We start from the raw sequence: 25,421 nt of genomic DNA, 5'->3' as shown, positions 1-25,421 counted from the left end.
TGTTTGCTTTAGAAGTATGAACAGAACACAGCAGTAAAGCAGAGTAGTCAAAGGAGATCAAGGCATCCACGAAAACATGGCCAAACACTGCCCATTCATGAGCCCAATTGCAACTGCAGAAATGGACATCACACAGACACGGATGAAGATGTTCCCAGTTCAGTGGTAAAGGTGGAAATAACAGTAATGTGAGGATTGTGTGCATGTGGCCTCTATTCATAGTGCTAGATAGAGAAAAGCACAATGCTTCAGCACACTTGAACATTTCACATGTTCTCTTGTGCTGTGCCTACGCGCCCCATTTAAGCTCTTGGAGCACATGTTCTACCACGGGGCTAAAAGACTAAACTGCATACGTGCTTCAGTCACAGTGTTAACAGTGCACTGAAAGAAACTCCTACTTCTGTAGATCTCTTTCTACATCGTATATTGTTGACTATATTCGAGCATGTAGATTCCACTGTTATGCTGCTCATCAGTTGTCTGCACAGGGCATATCACACCCAAAGACTGCTTCAAAGTTCTGAAGGAGAACAGAGAGGGTAATGTTGGGCAAGATAAGAAAGAGGCACAAAAAAGGGAAAATTGGGGCACTACTAGCCTCCTTTGCGCTCTTCACAATGGGTAGCATTGCAATTGCGTAAATGCAGATACTGCCTGGCTACTTTAACGCTTATCGGCACTACAGATCTCCCTCTCCCAGGGCTTATTCCGGAAACTGAATACAATCATCTCCGGTCTGATATGAGGGGAGGAAGAGAATGGCTCTTCAGAACCTGTATGCCCCACTGGAGAGAGGAGGCCTGGGAGGGCCTCACTACGAACTGAAATGTTCCACCGCCGCAATGTTAAAGTGCCTGGATGCGACGGCCATGGTGGCGGTCGCATTCTAATGTGAGGTGCGGGACCGCCGCCTTACAGGCGGGCAGTTCCAGGCACCACTACGATGGCAGGCAGACTAGAATCCGCCCGCCATTGTAATCACCCCCTTAGTGCCCAAGCACTCGAAAACGAAGTCCAAACACAATCATTTGAATGATCACAATCTTGGTTATCTTTGTCACTGTTGGTTCAAATAAAAGACAGAAGTTAAAGAATTTGTTTATTCAACTCGTGAAAAGGAGGTTCTTAAAGGTCCTTATTATAATATGCTTAAGTCAATTTTGACCTGGTTTGCAGGTTCCAGGACGCTAAGAGCATGCACAACTGAGAAATTTTGCTCAGGATACTTAAAGGTTTCATGCTCTCAGGATTTCTATGAACATATGCTTAAATGAAGGATTGATTTACACAGGCTGAACATGACCGTACTTATTAAATCATAATCTTCTAAATTGATCTTGAAATTAACTTAAGCAGATTATAATAAGGACCTCTAAAGACATCTTTTTCACGAGTTGAATAAACATAATTTGGATCAATATTGACTTGCCTAGTCTACTGGCAACAACGGACATATTGTTTCTCAGTGACTATCATCTTAGCCCTGAAGAAGTCACCACATTGTGACGAAACACGTGTTGGCTGTTTCTGTGTTGAATATACGCTGCGGATCAACAAATTCTTTTACTTCTGTCTTTCATTTGAACCAACAGTGACAAAGATAACCAAGATTGGGATCATTCAAATTATTGTATTTGGACTTCTTTTTTGAGTGCTTGGTACTAAGTTCTTTCATGTCTGCGTAGAGGTATATACCAACATGTTTTTAGACACCGATGGTAGTAGGATGCTATTGTACCATTACAGCACCACTTACATACGTTTAAAATAAATCTCATATATTCCATATACTGTGTGGATTGAGATGTGTTGTCTTCTAAACCACTACTACCTCCCTTAAATTTGATACTTAAGAATATGAGAAGTACATTAACCCAGGGAGCGCCCAGAGTCCAAAACTGTACTGCGTTTTATGCAATGATTAATGGATGCTCTGACGTAAACACCTGAATGTATCTGTCCATTATATGTAAAACCTTTATAAAGAGTAAACTGTGAAGAAGAAGAAAAGGCACTACAAGGTAAGGTGTGTGTGTGTCTTTGTGCCGATAGCACCCCCACAAACTGCTGCTTGGACATACAACCCATTTCCATTCTGATCAAAGCACAAGTACAGACCTGTTTAGGGTTATGAAGCCATCTTAACGCTGAAAGCGCACCAATGGCAGCTTGGAGAGATGCACAATTGTGATGCTGAAAGTTGACATGTCTGCTTTTCACGTGCAGTCGAAACTGTGAGCAAGGTAGACATAGTGCATGTACGAAGACTAAAGTCCACAAGTTGAGCTGCAAGTCAGTGTACAAGTCTTTTCTTCAGAATACTTAAATCTTGCACATGGAAACTCCGTTTTACACATATGCATTTTTCTGTGGTGCTAAAAGTGTACAAACACAGGAGTAATTGGGATGTATGTATGTATGTGTGTGTGTCAGGAGCTAAAACACCAAAATCGGTTTGGCTGTAAGACTAGGACTAATCACTACAGAACCAAAATCACTACACTATATGCAACTAAAAAAGATATGCTCCCCAGAATGCTCTTAAAGTCATACAGGCATTTTAGAAGCAAGCACAATCCTTGAATACTTTTAAGATATTTTTAACAGAGAACCTCAAGTTCCAGAGTTCCTGTAGCAGCAGACACCTTGGGTGTGGATCTTGGTATGAAAGAAGACTACATTCAGAGACCCTTGCTCAGTGTTGGTGATTTAGGCAGTCCAATAGCAAGAGAGAGGTGGAGAATCGGGCACCTTACTGGACATCACAAATCCTTTGGAGCGGAGGTACAGCAGACACCAAAGACCATGAAGGGAGAGGTGGTGTTCTGGTGGTGGCAAGTAAAAGAGCGGTAGTGCACACATTTGTGACAATCTAAAAGTTACTTGTTGTGCCATATTAAGACCCGTGTGTAACACAGGGGAACATCCAAATAGAATCGCTTGACAGTTATAAACTAAAAGGCAAGTTTGAGTAGCAAATTGAAGAAACAAATTATATTAAGGCTCTCTTGAATCACTCGACAAATCACAAAATGTGTATTGACTATGACCACCAAACGGAAGCTTAGACTCATGAAGAATGGGCTGTTGAAGATCTAGAAGTGGTTAGATTTTATGCAGTACTTTAGCAACCCTCATTACACCTGCAGAAATCGACAACAGTGTAAAGACTGATATGCAGCACTGAAGTGATATATCATTGTTCATTATATGGATGTTAGAAATTAACTAGTTTTACTAAGATGTCATGCTGACCTTTGTATTTCCATTTTACAGTCAGCTCAGAAGTTAAACAGAAAAGTAGATCTTTAAATCATTATCGCAGTTGGTGTCGGAGTCTAAAAAAAGCACCACAGATAACGTGTAGTTGGAATATTGTATGCTTGGCTATAGTATATAGTTTCCAATAGCCATAAGTAACATCTCGTTTGTGCTTTTAAGGTCTCCCTCCTGTTCCCAGTCCCTCATCTAGCAACACTAATCCTCTGATCTTGTACAACTTCAGAGTTGGTGGTGCCAGAAAGTGGCCTTAATGAGCAACAAGTCAATTCTGGTGAAGACATCAGACATTTCAGTTTGCTGGTATTTGTAGAGCATAAATCTTGTTCAAGAACAATGGAGCACTGTTCAGGAGGGAGAGACCCTGCGATGACACAATTATTGGGGGAAGGTCACTGGTAGACTGTCATGTCAGGCATATTACTCCTTGACGAGATGTCTTTTTTTCTCAATTATTAGAGAGTTGTGGCTGATCTGACATCGATAGGGATGCTGTTTCAGATCCTAGGAGTACAAATGGAGAAGATCTGCCTTCTGTGTATTTTTCCTTATTGCAGCGTTTGTGTCCATTCTGGCAAAACCCAAACTCCTGGTCTGGTGGTGCCCCCCAGACCTGGCTAGTTTGCTAGTCCGGCAAGTTAGTGTCTTGAGGAGGACGTAAAAATTATTACGCTAGGAACTTGATGAGGATGTCACAAATAATTCAGTTCATCTTGAAGATGACTCGGCTCGTAAGGGGGACCCAAGTGCAGGTCTTTTATGATGGAGGCTATGGGATTGCCTTTCTGCAAGTCCTTCATCAGCTTAGGCTGCTAAATGAAGAAAACTCTTAAAGATACAAGAGTAGTGTTAGACCTGGCATATCTTGGCATGATTGGCGGTGACTTTTTGCCTCTACCTCCCTTGTTTTTAGGTGCTTTGGGTACTTTGCCACTGCTGATCAGTGTCAAAGTACAAGGGTTCCCTGTGTAAAGTGTAATGGCGATTAGCTGGCCATGATTGCTATGTTTGCCTTACTGGTAAAGTCCCTAGTGATGTGCACTATGTGTGCATGGGCTAGTAATGCCAAGACGCGCAGAGAAAGAAACTCAGGCCTTCAGTGTAGTGCCTGCGCGCAGAGTGCTAACTTAGCATGTTGTCCTGAAAAGTGTAACCACTTGTCAGGCCTTACTTTCCCTTTTGCATACACAGTGAGCACCCCTGTGGTAGGTCCTAGGTAACCCCTGGGCAGGGTGCAGTTTAGGTAAAAGGCAGGCCATATACTGGAGGTGTGTGCTATGTCCTGACAGTGAAAAACACTCCCATTTCGTTTTCACTGGTAAAAGGCCATCCTGCCCATAGGACAGAAAAGGGGAGGCTGGGTATTTTGTTAGCCTAGTTTCCTGTAAGCCTATAATGGAGAGGTGAAGTTTAGTATGTATGAACTCACAGTGTCATAACACATCTTTCTAGGAAGGTGGTTTTGTCACTGTGTTCAGAAACCACTCTTTTAGAAAGTGGCTGAGTTTTTTGTGCTTTAAACATTTGTGGGTCTCTGCTGAATGTGGATTGACTGTCTGGATCTGAGAGGTGTGAGGAGCTGGGAGAGGTCTTGACCCAGGGAGGGGTTGAGATGGCATCAGGCTGGCCCGCATCTGGAGAGTAGGGGGGGGTTGGAGAAGCCCCGGAGGTGAAAAGGCCTGGGCTGGTGCTATAAACCACTTGACCCATCGCTTGCTGAGTGATTAAGGATCCAGACCCCCAGTATCAAAGGGAGAAAGGTGACACTGGGAGGGAGACACCCAGAACTGATTTAGGGAGTGCTCAGGGACCCCTGAGCACAATGAACTTCAAAGACATTGAGGGGTATAACTATCAGAGCTGAAACCCCTGAACATGGGAATGGAACAGAAATGGACTGAGATTGAAAAGGCTTGGACCCGTTTTTGTGGTCAAGAGTAACCTCTGCTAAAGAAGGAGTAACTGAAGAGACTTCCTTGCTTCGTGATCTGGGGCTGTTCTGCAGTTTGCTGCTCTAACTAAGGAAGAGGCTGTTGGGACAGTGCTTGGAGGTGCTGGGTCTCCCTGCTCAACGAAGACTGTGCTTAGTAACCTCAAGGGCCCGAGGACACACGGAGGAGAAGTGAGACTCAGACGCACGTGGTGCGTGTCGAGGTGCACCGCAGGCGTTCGTGAAGAGCGCCTGGTCAGCGTGTGCACCGAAGCTGGAGTGAGACTCGGATGCGCAGGGTGCGTGTCGTGGTACACCGCAGGTGCTGGTGAGGAGCGTCTGGTCAGCATGTGCATCAGAGGCGAAGTGGGTCTCGGATACGCAGGGTGCGTATCGTGGTGTACAGGAGGCATTGGTGAGGAGCGCCTGACCAATGTGTGCATTGGAAGTGGAGTGAGCCTCGGACGCACAGGGTGCGTGTCGGGGTGCATCGAAGGCTTTGGTGAAGAGCGCCTGGTGACCGAGTGCATCGGAGAAGTGAGGCTCGGACACAGTGATCGTGTCGAGGTGCGGCCGAACGAGTTGGTGAAGAGCGCCTGGATATCGGAGCACCGGAGTTGGACTAAGTCTCAGTGAAGCCGCGTGCGTTGGTGTAACCGGAGACTGTGGAGGTGATCGGTTGATCAACGTGTGCCACGGAAAAAAGTGAGTCAGTGCGGTGAGCGTTTCTTGGTGCCAACTGAGACCGCAAGGAGGAGTGCCTGGTGAGCGTGCACTCGGAGTCGACATGAAGTCCCATCAGAGCTGTGTGGCTTCATGCCAGAGGAGACCGGAGGGTGCGGTGGTGACCGTGCACCCAGAGTAAAAGTAATCTCAGGGGCGTGGGGTACGTGTGCCCTGTGGCCGCCTGAGACCTTCCTAAAAGTCGCATCCCAGAGCGGCAGCCCTGGAAGAGCTGAGTTGCCAGGCCGAGCCGCTGAGACCCGTTGAGAGTTTTCTGCACGGCAGGCCCAGTTCAAGGGTGGAGGAGAGGAGAGTGGGGTCACGCCCCCAGGTAAGGTGGATCACTACCTGGGCAGGGTGCGGGCTTGGAGGGACACTCTCACAGCATCTCAGTCCTTCCGACAACGTGAGCCTTTTGTTTCGGCTCAGAGTGAGGCCCGTACTGACGAAAGGAGTGGCAGTACAGGGGCCAGAGTGATAAGCTGTACTCTGTGTCGTCGTTGAACCGTGTGGGGGGCAACTGTTATCGAAGAGGCTGATTGTCACAGAACACATTGCCAATATTGCTGCTAATGAACTGCCAGACTGTCTTAGGACGCCTGACATCATTATTGCTTAACGAAGTACACGATTGTAGCGCTACGCATGGCATTAATTCTCCTTTACCAAGTACATGATTGTAGCGGCCCGCATTGCATTATTCCTTAACTGCAAAGTACATGATTGTAGCGGCCCACATTGCATTGTTCCTTCATTGCAACGTACGTGATTGGGGTGTGACGCATTGCATTATTCCTTCATTGTGCAGTACATAAAGGTAGCGGTACGCTTTGCATTATTTCTCCCATTGCAGGCACCGGGTTGTATCGTTACGCATTGTAATATATCTCCTTTGCCCAGCACAGGATTATATCGTTGCGCAGTGCAATATTGTTTGTCTATTGCAACATGTGTGATTCTAGCATTGCGACCAGTATAGCATTTTGAAAGTGGTGGTTGGGATTTGAACCTACCAGCCACCCGGAACGAATATTAACCTTAATTCTATGCTGGCTTATGTATATCTTTATGTATAAAGTTTATACTCGTTTCTATCAAACTCGTGTGGAGTCCATTTGTGGTGTCACCAGGGGGTTGATGTGGGCGTGGTTGCACATACTGAACATTCGTGCCTTGGAGATAGGCCTGGCTGCTCGTGCCAAGCTACTAAGGGGGTGAGCAGGGCTATCTCAAACTGTGTCTTTACTTGGCCTAACGTTGAGTGGGGAGCCCCAGGTCGCACACTTGGTGACAGTAGTGTGAGACTGGGACTCTGGCTTCCAACAAGTAGCATCAGGAAGACTGCTGAGCAGCCATCCAGATGAGAGACGAATAGAGATTAATACGATACAGTAAGACAGCCGATTGTAAATTGCTATTTGGAAGGGGTCTTCTAAACAAGCCCTTTTCAAACTACAATTCTATACATAATCGCGAACTCAAATTATGATTTGGAAACGTGTTAATGAAATGCAATTTGATTGTAATAAATCTGAAAGTTCGTTTAACGGTTGCAGAAGGTCCAATTTTGCAAATTGGACCATTGGCGACTGCAAAAATAATTAGACATCTGTAACTGATGCTCCGGTCTGCAACACAGATCCAAGAGTTTCCTTGTGGAGGTTAAAGATAACCGGATGAATGAGGACGCCCTAGATTATTCTGCAGGAGTGCCTGCGACATTGTGGAGCCCATCTGCACATGCTGGTGCCAGTTAGTATGGTAGGAACAGAATCATTTCAAGAAAGTGCCTGAAAACACAGTATTTTCAGAGTGTTGATCAAAGCCGGAGGGTTGACTGCGTCAAAAGCTGCAGAGCTGAAGAAGGACTAGGAGGCAAGGTTCATTCCTCTTGTTGAGAAGCCTTCATCAACTATTTGAAGCCTGGCTGTCCCAGTTCTGCAACATGGTCTGAAGCCTGAAGAAAAAAAATAATATATATTTATTTATTCTTGTTGATGAGCTCCTGTAGCTGAATAAAGACATCATTCGCAATGGTTTTTTCTTGAGAACAGAAGGTGGGTAATAGCACAGACGTTGATAGGGTGAGCTGGATCCCAGCATTGTTTCTTTAACAAGGGAAGGATCTGACCAAACCTAAGGTCATCTGGTTAACAGAGGCAATAGCAATGTCAAAAAGGGAGGGGAGGGTCTCGCCTTGTAACCATTTGATGATGGAAGAAGGAAAAGCTAGGGCCTTCATAGGAGATTGCCTTAAAGAGTTCAGGATAGCTGAAAATCCATGTGCAAGATTGGATTGGTGGTCAGGTGATGGGCCATGGAATCGATAAGGACGATGGATCAGATTTTGTCAATCTTCTTGATAAAGAAGTGGGTGATGGTGTTGCATTTGTCGAGTGTAGCAGGGACTGCGGGATCTAGTAGAGAACTGGTGCTGTGTGACAGCCTTAAAAATAACTTTTCTCCTGCTGGTTGCTTCAGTATTTGTGGTTTAGTAGGAAAAGGCCTTATCTCCAATGATGAGGGATTGGCTATTAGAGCGGAGTGTGTTGAGTGGACAAGGTCATCCAAGAGTTTTGATCTTCTACGTTTCTTATTCTGTTTTTGTATGGTATGTTTATTAATGTATACAAGGTTGCTGAGGGCTTCAATATGGTTGACTGGGAAGCATTGCATTCAACATTCATTCTTACAGTGGTATTGTACATGTTGAGCAGAGTACTGACTGTTTGCGACCGAGTGTTCTGTCAGATTCTTCTTGGATTTCTTCCGGATGGATGCCTTATATGGTGTGGAAGGTTGTTGCATATCTAAATATAGATATGCATCCTTACTATGGAGCAGAGAGTATCCCAACACTGCTGCCTATATAGAGGCATGTATGTGACTTCCCTATGAGGCTTAATGCACAATGTAGGTGTTTACTGAAATATATATGTAAAATTTTCTTAGACACAGGCATACACACTAACATAGCTTTCTATTGGCTTACAGCACAAACCATATTAAATCAGTCCACTCGCCCAAAGGAAGGATAAATTAGTGAATCCTCTGGAGCTGCAAGCACAAAAGAACATCTATGCATTTACATGGCCTCTCCTTTTTATTGAAAGCAAGTGTTCTATTTATAACAATGCGGGCCTATTTTTTAGTGTTGAAAATACATCAAACTGATTTTCATGCTCCCTAAATATAATGACATATGGGCCACCTTTATGGGAATTGTAATACATGTACCCTAATGAGCATGCTTAGAAAGGAATACCTACTCCATGGAATTCAGTGCATGTATAGACCTGGAAGAACTCTCTCGCTGGTGTCATAAGTATACATTGACCATGTGAAAGATTTAATCAACTTGAACAGAACTCCAAATGACAGCATGTTGGCGACTGGTTAATCGATTAGACCTATGTAGTGCTTTTATTAACTCTTTCACATGGGGAATGGTGTTGAAAGAGATACAGCAGTGTGCAATATATATGATGCATGTTTTGTACTTTTTGCCCTTACAGTGTTGCCCCTGAAGAATGGACAGATTAGTCCCGAAATGCATTGGGCTTAATTCATCTACGTTGAAATGTGTACAGTTCTTCTTTCAATAATATTTTTGGGTCATGTTAAATGATATGAACTGTATAAGATACAATTATTGTATTAATTTTCATCAAGTGGTTTACCAGAGTAAAAATTTAATTATCAAAAAGAGTTTTTGAAGAATTATTAGTTAAATGTATAATAAAAAAATTGTTTGAACAATTGTATATCAAAAAAGGTAGTGCAAGCTTGAGTCCAGGAGGCAGGTGAGCAGGCTGGGCCCCTTTTCATTAGTCACTCGGTGTGAATAGGTACACGCCAACAAGCTTTGTACACTGATCGAATTCCTTGCTTATTAAGATTATCAATTGAAAATAGGTGAGCATAGCCCACAATCAGTATATTAGCATCCTTTACCTTCACTTGGACTGTAGCACCCAAAGATTACAATGTCGTTTGACTCTATAGCAACAATTACAGACAACAGAGCCACAACAAGAGCTTATACGTCAGAACAGGCATCTGAAATTTATGGACTCATCCAAGAAGTCAACACCTTGAATGCACACAGTGGATCTATCAGTCACCAACTAAAACAACTTGAATTCATTACCATACGTGAACTCAACCAAAGGCTTCATGCATCAACATTAATACAATACCATAAGGTCAAAAGAATTCCACGAGGTTTGAGGTTGGCAATTAAACCCATGCTATATCGCTTACAACACAACCCTGAATTCATGGAAAAGTGGTATCAAATACTTAACAAATGCTCCTTAGATCGAATCCTTCTTATAGTGGAGGAACAAGCTAAAACCATTGAAGAATTGAATGAGGAAATAGTAAGCATCCACACTGATTTGTCAACTAGGATGCCAGAAGATGAGTGGAAGAAGTTCTTAGACGAACTAAACATTAAATTAGGTGTATATGGCAAAGAACTTCAAGAAACAAAGTTGCGCAAATTTAAGCGCGACACAATAGATTACAAGCTCAATGAGGCATACACCTGAGCAGAGGTGTATGTTATTTTATGTTAAAATTATTTGTAACGCGCACTATCACCATCGGTTTCTTGGCGCTCATTGACAGGTAACGTGATCCAGGATGAGAGGGTTAGTCATATGCGGATTGAAAAAGCAGGGTTTTTAAAAGTCTGCGGAAACAGTCGTACTTTGGGCAGAGACGGAGTGAAGGTGGCAGGGAGTTCCAGGTGGAGGAGGCCTGGACAGAAAAGCTCAAGCCACCGTGCTTTTTCCTTTTAAATTTGGGGACCTCAAGGAGATTAAATGATGCTGAGCGAAGAACTCTAGAAGGGATGTGACGGGTCAAGCCCGAAGAGATGAACGCGGGGGCTGCATCCGAGAGGGCCTTGAAGGTAGAACATGCCAGTTTGAAAATGCAACGTTTGGAAATAGGGAGCCAATGCAGACTATGGAGGAGGGGAGTGACGTGCTGATGTTTGGGCTGGCGGAAAATCAGGCGGGCAGCTTGATTCTGCACCAGCTGTAGTCGGTGAAGGTGGCATGCAGGAATTCCCGCGTACAGCATGTTGGCATAGTCGAGCCTGGAGGTGATGAGTGCAATGACAACTTGGGTCAGGGCTTCTTTGGTGAGAAACCTGCTGATCTTGCGGATCCGCCTGAGGTGGAAGAAGCAGGCTGAGGTGACCGCGTTGATTTGCGGTCTCATCGAAAGATCTTCAGAAATGATCACCCCCAGGCTTTTGACTGAGCTCACAGGAGTGGGTGCTGTCCCCAGAGATGTTGGCCAGAAGGTGGAATTCCATGGGTGATTGGGGCCTCCTACCAGGACGAGCTCAGTGTTGGTAGGGTTCAGCTTTAAGTGGCTGTGGTACATCCACTCCGCAATGGTCAGCATGGTGGACTGGAAGTTAAGACGGGAGGAAGGAAGGGAATCTATGGGAAAAATTAACTGGAGGTCGTCCGCGTAGTTAAAAATTGTGACCGGGGAGTTGCGGAGGGAGGCTAAGAGGGGTTGGAGATACAAATTGAAAAGAAGAGGGGATAGTGCAGAGCCCTGTGGGACGCCGCAGGGAAGGGATGTGTAGGGTGCGGAAAAAGTGAAAAGATGGACGGACTGTGATCGCTGGTGAAGGAAAGATCTGAGCCAGTCAAGGGCCACTCCCTGAATGCCGGCATTGTGGACACGGTCGATCAAGATGGTGTGATCGACCGTGTCGAATGCCGCCGAGAGATCTAATAGGACAAGGGCCTGGGAGGTGTTATTGTCAGCGCCCTTCCTGAGGGTGTCCATGACTGCTACTATGACCGCCTCGGTGGAGTGGAGGGGTCTGAATCCCGCTTGAGGGTCCAAGAAGGAGGATTTCTCTATGAAAGAGCTCAGGCAGCGGGTGACGTAGGTCTCCAGAATCTTTCCTAGGTAGGGGCGGAGGGAAATGGGTCTGTAGTTGCTGAGTATTGTGGGATCTGCGTTGGGTTTCTTTAGGATAGGTAAGATGGCAGCTTGCTTGAAGGAAAGAGGGACCTCCCCAGTAGCAAGAGAGTTGTTAAGTAGTGCTAGGGGGGGGCCTGGACATGCGAGAAAGGCTTCTCTCAGGATCTGCGGGGGGCAACAATCATTGGGGGATCCCGAACTGACTTTGTGAAGGAGTGAGGCGAATTCTTGTAAAGAGATAGGTGGAAACTCCGACAAGGTGCTGGTATTTCTAGGGGGAAGAGGAGGGGGAATAGGAGATGCCGGGGTCGGGATGTTGTTTTTTATTGTTGTAATTTTCTCTATGAAGTAGGAGTTTAGCGAGTAACAGAGGGTTTGGGTCGGCTGGGGTTGGGGGGTGACCCTATCCGGCAAGGAGAGCTCATTTACAATTGAAAAAATATCTTTCGTTTTGTTGTTTGAGTCCAGGATTATTTGTGAGAAATATGCCGTCTTAGCTGCCAGGATAGATTGTTTATAAGATTTTAAAGCCTCAGTGTAGACAAGTTTAAGCTGTGGGTAATAGTGGCGACGCCAGCGGCGTTCAGCTTGCCGTAGGGCAAGTTTGTCCGCTTTGAGTTGGTCCGTAAACCATCGTTGTGCGTCGTGGGGGCGCTTAGCTTTGATCTTTTTTAAAGGGGCTACTTTGTCACTAGCCTGACGTATCCATTCATCAAGATTGTCAGCCTGATCCTCTAGTGAGGTCAAAGACGTGGGTGCAGTAGAAGCCAGTGAGTCGTGAAATTCAGGCAGATTGGCTCTTTTCCAGTTGCGAGCCATAAGATTCTTAATACGGGGGGGGGGGGGGAGGACACAGAGTGTGCAGATGTAAGTGAAAGGAGATTAAGTAATGGTCAGACCAGGAGCAAGGGAGAACTGAAGGAGGTGAAATGTCGAGGTTAGATGTCCAGACTTGGTCGAGGATATGACCTTTCTGATGGGTGGGGGTGTGAATGTGTTGGGAGAGATTCATGCCTTTTAGAAGGTCTGTGAATTCCACAGACGATTGGCTTTCATGGACATCAGAAGGCCAATAATTAAAGTCACCAATCACCACGATGTTAGCGTGGTTGATTGCTAATTGGGCGATAGAGTCGCTGAAGAGTTTGGGAAAGAGAGGCATATAGTCGGGGGGGGTCTATATACAAGAACACAAATAAAAGACGACTTAGGGGAGGTAAATTTTAGTGCTAAGTAATCAGTTTTAGGGATAGAAGTCACCGTGATCTCGGAGAAGATATGTTCAGAGCGGATGATAGCCGCCACTCCGCCACCAGTCTTCCCCGCGGGCCGGTTGGCGTGCATAGTGTAGTATCCCGTAGGGATTGCTGCGAGAATGTCGGGGGCTGAGTCTTCAGTGATCCAGGTTTCTGCTAGGAGAAGGATATCGATGGAGCTCCGATGCAATAGTTGGAAGATCTCAAGCTGATGGCGGATAAGGGAACGGGTATTAAGATAGTAAATCAGTAAAGAGGCGGAGATCTGCGGTAGTGAGGGGGAAGGGTCGTGAAGAGAATCAAGTGCCGAGAAGTCAGATGGAACAAATATGCCACATGCCTGAGCCGCTCTGACAGCACGGGCGGGAATGGGTCCTGAGGATTTGAGTCTCAGGAGATCGGAGGAGGAATAAGAGAAAGATTGGGCATTACGACAGGGCCCTGGTCGGCCGCGGACGGGCGCAGACGGGCTTGACTTGTGCGCGACTTCGGCGCGAAGTCGGCGCTCCCGCTGCGCTCGTCCGCTGCGCTTCCTCCATACTGCCATTAAATACTAGGGGGTGAGGGAGCACTAGACCGCTAACCTGCGAAGGTTTCGTGCAGGGCGGAAGTGGTGTCACGAGCAGGAAGTGACGCTCCTCAAGCTGACCCTCCGCACAAACGGCACAGAGCCGGGGCGGAACGGGGTCACGAGGGAAAGGAAATGCAGGTAAGTGCAAGAAGTGCAAATTACAATTTTAAAATGCTTTCTAGGCGTGCTATTAAAATCAGCAGCAAAATACAGTTTTTTAAAAACAGCGTCCACAACAACACACAACCGCAGCCTAGATCGCCGCGTTTGTCGCCCAGCGTCAATTTACAAGAAGATCAAATACATCGTCAGAAGAGAGTATAGCAACTCTCAGAGATACAGATACGGCTAGAATGCCAGTAAAACGCTCACAATTTCTCACAAATGATGGAATCATGGACAAAGCAGGATCTTCAGGACAACAAGTTTCTTTTTTGTCTCAGGCACCGGATTTGGATCATCCACCAGATGTGAACATGATGAAAAAAAGCAGAAAACAAGGAGGAAAAAGAAAAGGACAAAGAAAAGGACAATGGGGAGAAAGGCTTGAGGAGTCAAACCAAACCCTCCTAATCAATATATCGTCCCATACATTGACGACAAAAGTAATTACAATCCTAAACAAAGGGATTTAGTTTGTTCCTACGTACTCCGGTTCCTTATTTGAAAATAAATTTGCTTTATACAAATGAGGATTCTCAGACTCCGGAACTTTGACAATATTATTCCTCTACAAGATCAACTAGAAGAACATACGAAGGAGTTTAAACCCAAAAGTAATTTCGAGGCCCCAGTATCGCCTAAGACTTTAGATCTATTTGAATCATTAGTACACAAAGATCTTCAAAAATTGAACAACAAGAGAAAGAAGACTTCATCTAGTAACTTTAGTCGAGCAGAAAAAGCATCCTAGCCCAATTGGCGAAAAGGGAGGAAATTACTTTCCAAAAAGCAGACAAAGGAGGGGCACTTGTTCTGATGGACACAGACTTATACGAAATGAAAGTTAACGCGCATGTCAATGACACAAATACATATTTGCTTCTGGACAAAGATCCGACACTTGAGTTATTAAAGCTTCTCAAAAACATCATTGATAAAGCTTTAGACATGAAGTGGATAAATGAGAACACGGCCAGATATCGGACTACAAAATTTCCACGCAGACCCAAACTGTATATGCTACCAAAAGTACACAAAAATCTGTTGGACCCGTCATTCTGACCTATTGTGTCTGGGTGTGGATCTGTATTTGAACAAGCAGGTACATTCATTGATTTCTTTCTCCAACCGATGGTCCAATCTTGGCATACGTATATCCAGGACACTTCAAACTTTGTCGTGAAACTTGAAAATGTAGATTTGACATCAATGAATGAATGTATACTATGCACGACTGATGTAGTTGCCTTATATACATCCATAGCTCATTCAGAAGGTCTTGAAGCCTTAGAATGGTCTTTACTTCGTCAAGCTGAAATTGGAACAAATCAAATATTTTTACTGGAACTAACGCACTTCTGTCTACACCACAGTTATTTTGAATGGGCAAACAAATTCTATGTACAATTAAACGGAACTTCAATGGGGTTTGCAGGTACCCCATCGTATGCCAGCACGTTTATGGCCAAATTTGAGGATGAACACATTTCAACAACCAGACCGGACAGAACACCTGCGATTCTTTTGTAGGTACATAGAGGACATATTTCTAATCTGGACTGGCACAGAAAGTAAAGTGATAGAGAAAACAGTCAACTGGACACAAAGAACCCCAGGATTGACTTTACCCATACGATGAGTAGAACTAAGGTTTCATTTTTGGATGTCTGGGTTGGCATCAGTGAACTAGGTATTTACACCAGCTTGTATCAAAAACCCACAGACAGAAATAGTTTGCTTCATTTCCAAAGCTTTCAAACATCCACGTTGCTCAAAAATCAAGGGTTTAGTTTCAAAAGACACTCAATGCCTTGGGAGCATCCTGCATTTTAAAAAGAAATATGCAAAACGTGGTTATCCAGCAGAACTATTAGACAGATCGGCAACAAAAGCACCAGCACAAGACAGAAGAGCGCTACTATAGAAAAAACAAAAACAAAAAAATTAAATTCAACAAGCTGTTTGTGTCCAAATTCACAACTAATTCACAGAAAACATGCAACATTATTTGCGGAAGAGGTGTGGCGCCGCGGCCAGGGCGACTGACTCCGGAATCTGGGGATCATGGTTCGAGCCCCGGCGCCGGTGGCAGATTAGCCCAGCACCATGTGACTCTGGGCAATAGCTTGCTTAATCTTCCCAACGGCCCCAAGCGCAAAGAGACCCTTACGGGTGATTGTTCGCGCTTTACAAATGTGGAATATTATTAAAGATGGGAACTTTTACAGCAAGAACCTGACTTATGGTATATTTGCAACAAGACCTTTATTCGCCTATACTAGAACTAAGAATATCAAAGAGATTCTTGCCACAAAAACCACCACTCATAAGGGATGCCGCAGGAATGCGAAAATGTTTAAATTGCGTACATTGCAATAATGTAATGCCAGGAAATACGATCTCACATCCACAGGCGACAAGTGCAGCTTCATTATACAGGAGATTGCAATACGGACAATGTAATATATGCAATAAAATGTCCGTGTGGTATGTTGTAAATACGATGATTGATTATGTTGTATATAGGCAAAACCGAAAGAAAATTGAAAACACGCATTTCTGAACATAAAAGCAGAATACGTAATAAAAACACAACTTCGTCTTTAGCGACACATTGGTCTAATAACCATCATACGATAGCTCAGATTGAATTCCAGATAGTTGAAAAAGTTCTAGAAACTCCAGGTTTGGATGTGAACAAACGCTTACTTCAGAGAGACCTTTTGGATAAAACACTTAGGTACACTTAATCCAGGAGGTCTTAATGACCGAAAATAAATTAGTTTTTTTATATAAAATATTGTATGGGAGTTGACCAGTGATGTGGTAGGATATCATGTATGTAGTATATTTTCTTGAACAATGACATGAATATTTTCCTTTGAGTATTTCATCCAAATTATGATACCAATGTCACGCTGTCTGACTGCTTAAATCATATTGAATTGTTATTCTTTATCGTTTTCTCATTACTCATCTCTTTGTTTTGGATTCTTTTTTCCTCGCTCCATCTTTTTATCCTTTCTCGCTCGTGTTTACACTCTTATATGGAACTTAATTTGGATTTGAATGATCTCTGTTCATTTTAGTGATTAATTTACAGCCGATGAGAGCTGCTCACGTATTTTCTGAGGCTCTATTTTCATTGTAGTTAGGCAAATTGTCTCTTTTCAAGACGGGAGCTTGAATACAGAGTACTGCGGTGTCCGTGGTTGTCCTAGCAACATCATTGCTATAAAGCTTGTGCGTAAAAAAATTGAGGTGAGAATCCTTCGTCATGTGATTTAGAGCGTGACTCTAAATAGCCTGTCAGAATAAGAGTTTGACGTACTGATGTCTTTTTGTCATGCGACTATTCCTCACAGAGAAGACCAGGCGGAAGGCTTTGTTGGTGGAGTTGGTGCGCAAATCCGGCAGTGTTGTCTCAGTCAGAGCGGTAAGAGTAATTTATTGAGAGTGTAGTCTAGTTTCGCTTTATTATAAATTGTTTGGGCAAAGAAGTTGCTTATTTTTGATTCCTCTTTTGTTCTAGGAGCACGGGGTTAAGTTTAGACCGCATCAGCGGGTACGAGATAGTCGTCTTGTTTGTACACACAATGCGGCACGTTTAAAGTAAAGAGGCATCAGCATTTTAATTCCGGCTATTTTTAAACTGTTTCTAGCAGTGAATTCCCCACGTATTTTGGTAGCGTATGTCCGTAAGGTCGCATGGACTTAAAAGTTTCATATAGAGTGAGCAAAAATGTTGAGTATTATTTATTTTGGTGATGGTCTCTCGCGTTTCCTTTTTATCTCTTTTCTTTTATCCTGTTTCTTCTTTATTTTCATATTTCTTTTTCAACTTTGCTCTCACATTGGGTCACTTACACAACAGGTATCTTTTTACCAAAAAATCATGTCGTTTGGAGTTCTGTTCAAGTTGATTAACTCTTTCCCATGGGGAATGGTGTTGAAAGAGACACAGCAGTGTGCAATATATAGGACGCATGTTTTGTACTTTTTGTTCTTACAGTGTTTCCCCTAAAGAAGGGACAGATTAGTCCCAAAATGCATTGGGACTAATTCATCGACGTTGAAATGTGTACAGATCTTTCAAGAATATTTTTTGGTCATTTTAAATGAGATGAACTGTATAAGATACAATTATTGTATTAATTAGTTTACCATGGAGTAAAAATGTAAATATCAAAAAGAGTTATTAGTTAAATGTAGATTAAAAAATTGTTTGAACAATTGTATATCAAAAAAAGTAGTACATGCTTGAGTCCAGCAGGCAGGTGAGCAGGCTGCCCCTCCACCCTTTTCATAAGTATACATGCCAGCATAGCTGTTTAGATACAGTTCTTTGCCATTATGCTTCATTAAAATATATACACACACACACACATCTAGTTAGCAGACCATTCAATTTTTGTTTACATAAAGATACATACAAGAACACTGTGAGAAAAATAACAAAGTTATGTATCCATGTTGTGCCATATAAAAAAAGTGGCCTAGCAGATGGGTGAACTCAATCTATGAAGCAGTGGCCAGAACACTAACAAAACTGTTCAGATACATGCATGACCAATGAATACGGCACTTAACATAAGCATGCAAACAGTGCTGCATAAACAAAAGGACTGATTGGGGGGGAAGGTTCTAGCAAGATGGGGAAACTAGAGGTTCCTGTACAATGAGAATGTACCAACAGGAGAATCACCAAGCGACTTGCTAGACACTTCTTATCCACAGAGTCAAACCTTTGCATTTCAGATAGAAGTACCACTACTTCACAGTGTTTGCTTCATGTACTCCTCATAATCATGAATATTCCTGCAGTAGTAAAAAGCATGACACAACCGCGAACATGCTACAGAGGTCAGAATCATACTATCCAGAGGAAGGAACTCTGACTACGCAGCAATGCTGTAGACCTGCCAGCAACCTCCTGGAAGTAGGTACAAACTTTAATATTATAATTTGCACATTTTAAGGGCAGACTCAAGGTACATTTTCAAAGTTTAATAATGCATTACTACTCACCCAAATGAGGCTAGATTCAGGCGGGTTTTAAACGTATTTGCTTTTAACTGCCATACTTCACAGTTGAATGGCCAATGGAGACCAAGAAAGGAAGTGCCTCAAACATGAATTATGGGTTTGTAAAACTCCACCTTTCCTCAAAGCAAAATTAACAGAACTTTTTGAAAAATTATTAATTATGGTCTGAATAACCAATATCTAAAGATTCATTCTAGGCCTGCAAGCTCTAGTTTGTAAGTCTCTAATATAAATTGCTGCAACAATTCAGACCCAACTTGGGGGCCTATTAGGATGGCGCATCTTAGCGGGAACGGGACTGCCCGCATGCCAGGTGCCGGTCCCGCACCCCTGATCATGATGCGACCGCCACCGCGGCTGTAGCATCTGGCATTTTAACATTGTGGCGGGTGCTGCTGGCTGCAGCGCCCGCCGCAATGGTAAAATGCCATGTTGTGCATTTCCATGCACAACGTGGCAGGCACTGCGCGGTGCCTGCCTCCTTGTGCATGGACATGTAGGAGGTGCACCCCCCCCTTGAAAACATTGAATCTTACACCAGAACACTACACTGCACTCCAAATAAAATTAATAAAAAACAAAGATTTGGATTTAAGCGTAGCAAGCTCTCTTTCAGCCTTGGGTTAAACAGGCGTAGACCGGCAGCCCGTACATCTGAAATACTTAGGTATTTGGTCGAATTACATTACTGAGACACAGGTCCTCAACAAAATCACTACTCTTCTAGACGAATCATCCCCTAGGTAAATCTCTTGAGGGGGTAGAGTAGAAACTGTCAAAATGATGCTAACACCAATTCTTAATTAATAACTAAGCAGGTTTGTGATCAGATTTCTTTAAGAAGTTGGACGAAAATTCTACAATTGTTCTAGACATCAAAAATATAAATGCAGAAACATAAGAAAGGTATCAACATTGCAAACTTCTACAATTTCCAGTCAGCGTACCTGGCTTGCCAAGGCAACAAGCGGTTTCTCCCAGACAACCCAATACCCCAGGATGGCTATAAGCTATCGTACAGTGTACGAATGGAGGGGTGTGTGTGTGTTTGTGTGTATATATATATATATATATATATACACACACACACACACACAATATTGATTTTGCAGCCTCTTTAACTAAGCAGATACTCAATGTGCTCTGCTCTTCAAGTATTCTAGTGAACACTGGTTCAGCCATTAAAAAACTGGACTCCAAATTCAACATGCAAATGAACAAATCCATTATGATGTCCAGTTGGGATAATATAAAAATGCTTGGCATAATGATTAAATGTGAACATTGGATTAGAAAAGAAATATCATTAACACAAGAATGCGGTAATCAGGAATTCCCCATCAAGTTTTCCAGAAATCCAAACAGGGTACGGATTAGATAATTTGCAGTTTCACAGCTTGTTTAAACGAGAATCTGCAATTCCCAAAATGGGACTATTATCAAAACCTCATCTCCAGGAACTATGAGAGAAACTGGAAAGTCAAGGTTACTTTATTTGGAAGACATACATTCCATGACTTGATCACTCAAACTGAATCTGAAAACATAACTAAAATAAAAACAAATGTTGTCAAATCCAAAAGGAAAAAGAAAAGCTGTGACTCAAATGCATGAATGTGGTGTGCACAAATTATGCCATGTCATTCCATAAGCACGTGCATGCATGATGATGTATGCATGCACACATCACACACGCAAGTGCCCATGGGATGACATTGGTGCCATTTTGTATTTTTTATTTCTTGTTCGGAGATAATCATGGACGCAACTCGGGGCAGTAAATAATAATTTTATATTATAAAATTACTGGATTTTTTTTTTTAATATAGCATTATGGCATAAATTATAAGGTGCTAGACCCTGCAAAAAAATTGGAACAAAAATCATTCTAAGGATCAAAAGGGTGGGGATAGCACCGGAGGAGAGAGTAGAGGGAGCAACAGACGACCTTGAGGAGGGGTGGTAATAAAAGATAAAAAATAAATTAAAACAAGCATTTGCAATGCAATAGGTCTCGCATTATTAAAGTTTGAGCTATTGGCATTGCTAAATAATGCAACACCAATAGCTCAAACTTTAATAATGCGAGACCTATTGCATTGCAAATGCTGGTTATAAATGTGCCCCTGTGTATATGCATCAATCACTGCTGTTTTTAATGTTTTTGATATTATCACCCAACCCTGTTTACCAACATCAGAAAAAAGAAAATCGGAGTCTGCCTTGCTAAGATGGAGGCCTGGTATGCCATGGCCTTCTGTAAACAGGATATAGGACCCCTGACACTGCTGCGTCTTACAAATATGGATCACCTGAATGTACCCCCCTTCAACTCTCGAAGGGAATGCAATATTATTATTATTTTGAGTTTCATATAGCGCTAGCTAGACCCGAAGGCATCAGAGCGCTTTACATGTTATGTGAATGCACAGACCACTGCAGTAGGGCCATTGACACACTGCACAATACCGAGTTTCTTTGGAATTAGCAACCAAGAAAGCTTAGCACTGCCACGCGCAGCACATCCCCATCTTCAGCGCTCCTAGAAGGCTGCAAGGAGCTGCATTGCCATGTTCTGATTGACAGACGTTGATCCATCGTCTTACAGGTTTTTCGGAACACAGTGAACGCACTTTACCCGATATTGCAGCACCAGAAAGGCAATGATATATAAAGCGGCCCCCCATACATGTCATTGATGAATGTACACATGAATGATTTTACATACGCGTATAGAAGAGTGCCCACTTTGTTCCTTTATATCTGAGAGCAGGGTGCATTGTTATGGAATAAAAAGAGCTTCTGTAAAAAAAAAAATAAAGACCGTTCCAAGATCTGAAACCTGTTGCCATAGCAACTGTGCAATGGTCCAGTGCGATACGCTCAAGACCGTACGGACCTTGGGGGGCGGGGGGGGGGGAGGCTGTGGTGCTGTGTCAGGTGGGCAGTCAGGGCAGCCTGGCCCAGTGACCCCATCCGCTTCCCTCAGGAAGGGGGTTGGGGTAGTGTGGTGGGAGAGTGGCGTCTCCTGCAGAAGGGCTGCCAGGCCTCCGGCTCGAGCCCCGGCTGGGACTGTGTAAAAGGCAGCAGCTGCTGAGGGGGAGCAGAGTGCTGTAGAGGCGGCTGGTGAGAGGAACAGGCAAGGAGAGACTCGAGCAGAGGGAGGCTTGGCAGGGGTGGGGAGAGCACAGAGGAGGGGAGACACGGAGCAAGCAGAGGCTTGTAGCAAGGGGAGTCCAGTCCAGGAGGAGGCGTGGTTCAAATGGGAGCACAGAGGGAGGAAGGCATGGTGCTAAGGGGCAAGCACGGAAATGGCACCTTTGGAGCTTCACAAACCTGCAGGCGGAGGGCGGTGCTTGAGGGTCACGCTGAGGTCTGTGGCATCGCCGGATATCTGAGAGGTGGTCAGGCAGGCAAAAAAGAAAGGCGAAAGCGATCGCTAATGTAAAATATAAAAAAAGGACGCCCGTGAGTGGTGCACACGCGCGCCACATGTGTTTCCAATTATCGCGCCAGTGTCTGGGCACGATAATTGAAAACATATGGGCTTTGGTGCGCGTAACAGACACCAATAGGCCACGGGCGGAGCAATGCGCCCGCCTTTGGCCTATTGCGTGCTCCGCTGTAAAAAACACACACACAAAGCCCAATAGCGGAACCAAAAAGGAAAAGCACACGCACGTGCGTGTGCAATTCCAGGGTCCGTATTCAAACCCCGGACCAGAGGGCTCTCGCCTGCACGAGCACTGCTGCGCAGTGCAACGCAGGGCGCGAGCCCTAAAAATAGAGCCAGGGCACACAGCGTGGGAGAGGAGGTAGCAACATGAGTGGTGGAAACAACGGACGGTTGAGGGAGGGATGGAGTAACACAAAGCAACAAAGCATGCAGAGAGAGGGTATTTCAGGGGGGAGCAGCACGAGAGAGAGAAAAAAAAAAAAACACAATCACGGAGTGTCAATGAAAAGAATAGTTCCCCGAATGAAAGGATACAAGCCATCCAAACAAAATGAACTATACCGCGTGGGGGTGCACGAGAACGGTAAGAAAAGCCATTGAATAATAAACAAGCATATGCAGGGACAATAAAAACAACCAATGGTAAACAACGGGCTGCCTCCAAGCCCAGTACGTTTTTTGAATGTTCCACCAGAGGTCTTTGTAGAAAAGACACTTAATAATTGCCTGTAGTAGAGACTGAAAGAGTAGACCCAATTACGAATCAATTTTTCTCAATACAGAGCCACAAATTTGAACATCTACCTTTACATTCAGAATACCTTCAACTGTGGCACAAGTTTGTTTTTTCACAATTCAAAGCATACTTGACTCAGCTAGGCTTAAACTGGACATCCTTCAGATGTATGAATTATAGAATTGCCAGGAATCTGTGGGATGGGTGGGGAACTGCATATGCATGTCAATACTTAAATGTCATTTGGCTCAAGATTACTACATGCATCGACATACCCAACTTTTCCTCTTCGAAAAAAGCAAATCACCTACTACTCGACTAATTAACTGTCTCTCAAAATAATTTTCTCTGAATGGAAATCAGCATGGAAGAGGTCGGTCTTTACATACTAGGCATGCCTATGCTTTCTGTATAGCCAGACAACCCAACTCTCCAGCAGACCTAGCAAAACAATAATAATCATCTTTGTGAAATAAGCTGGATACGTACCTACAAGATAAGAAAACCTCCTATTTATACCTTCCACCCAAGTACCAGTTAAACTGTCATCTCAATCATACCCCCCTCTCTTTTCGGTTCAAATACTACACAATACAACAGACGCTTAAGCATAATGGCTTAAAAACATCCAATCCACTTTATTATCATGAGAAACATGGAACAATCTTGCGACTAACCATTTACATTATTTATTTGCCTACGGCTGTCCTACATGTAATGCCACATTAAAAACACTATTATATATAAATTTACTGTAACATTATTGGCCAGAAAATCAATTAATGTGATTGCATGTGCATATTGCACACTGATCCATGCACTGAGATTGTGTTGACAGTCACTGGAATAACCAAGAAAAAATTTCCCCAAGGATTCACAGTAACTCTCCCTAAAATGTTGTTTGTTTCTCTTTTGCTTGCTTGTTATTTTCTAATCTTATCTTAAATATTTTAAAATGAATAAAACTGTGTAATACACAAGAAAGCTGTAGATCCTCTGCGTGGATGGTATTACCCCAGTCACTGGAAAGTATTAACACAAACTCCTGCACCAAGGCAGTAATGCCTCAGTACCTGGTTTATATGAAACCTTGAAACTCTGAAGCCTTCATGGTTTTACCCCGAATGTTTATTTAATTGTTCAGCTGGGGTTTTGAGACCAAAAGGTAACAGTCACTGTGGATGGTCCTTTAAATTCAGTGTTCAGATGCCCACTCACTGTCAGAAATGCCAGCTGTCAAATAAAGTCTGGCATGAAAACTTGTTATCTACTCTGGAAAAGCCTGCATTGTTACTGTACCTTCAAGGTAACTCTGTAACGTGGACAGTGAGTGGAGAACTTAAGTAAAAAATGCAATTTAGTGCTATATGAATGCAAACCTTTCTTCCCCTTCTATCCCTCCGCTATCCTTCTCACTCCAAATAACGGACTAATATCCACCACTCAAAATACAAACCTTTTTTCCTCTTCTATCCTTCCGAACCCAAATAACTGACTAACCTATCCACCACTTAAAATGTACTTGCATGTTTCACTATACTAATTCAACACTAATCCTCTATGGGTCCTGGAGTAGCGTGCTACTCGACGAAAAAGCGCTTTGACGCCTCGTCAGGAGTAGTAAGCGCTATACAAATGCAATACAATGCAATTTACCAAAAGCTCAAATAATTGTCAAACAAATGTGCGGAATCACTCACCATTCAGTCGGGTCTGCCTATTGGCTCTGACTCGCAGGAAAGTCTGGAGGGAAGAAAACACAAAGCTATGTAAATGCAAATAACCAATAAGCACGCTATATGCATTAAAGCTTAAACTGACAGTTCACTAGCTCCCAAACAAACTACCATTGTTATCCAAAGTGCTCCTCAACACCATTATCAACCTTACCTAGGAACGTATTCATTTTCAGTCCTATCACAGAGCTAAAGCTCACTCTAGCCTTCTCCATGGTAAGCCACGCTATCCTTTTTCAAGGTTAATCCCACTACATATGCCTTAACTCCTTTTACCTCTATGGATACTGTGTTCACATAGCAGGTTTTATTGATTTGGAGGGTATTACAAACATTTAAGGTCAAGCTCAAAAAATGCAGAACGTTTGCTACAAAATTTCTGCTTGATCTCTTAAAGGGCCAATAGAGCAGCAGGCTTACTCTACAAGCATTTTTTTTCCCAATTCCAACCCCTTTTCTCTACTTGCAAATTAATTATTTTGTTCATTATCCCTTTCGCACAATAGTGACAGTATAACCCCTTTGCATTACTACACTTCCCTGTGAACCATCCTGTGGTAAGGA

At 43.5% G+C, this 25,421-nt stretch overlaps 1 protein-coding gene across 7 annotated transcripts in view; it reads right to left on the bottom strand.

Moving 5' to 3' along the window:
* RNF220 (ring finger protein 220) overlaps positions 1-25,421 on the bottom strand; it is a 720,811-nt gene that overhangs the window by 139,675 nt on the left and 555,715 nt on the right. For all 7 annotated transcript variants that reach the window (XM_085602785.1, XM_085602783.1, XM_085602784.1 and 4 more), the window contains one exon: positions 24,822-24,864. In XM_085602785.1, the coding sequence (XP_085458911.1) occupies positions 24,822-24,864 (43 nt within the window). The remainder of the gene's footprint in view (positions 1-24,821; positions 24,865-25,421) is intronic.

Source organism: Triturus cristatus, chromosome 4_2, assembly GCF_964204655.1.
Source record: "Triturus cristatus chromosome 4_2, aTriCri1.1, whole genome shotgun sequence".
In the NCBI taxonomy this organism is placed as follows: domain Eukaryota; kingdom Metazoa; phylum Chordata; class Amphibia; order Caudata; family Salamandridae; genus Triturus; species Triturus cristatus.
Note: the sequence above shows the minus strand (reverse complement) of the source record. Positions and strands in the feature narration are given on the sequence as shown.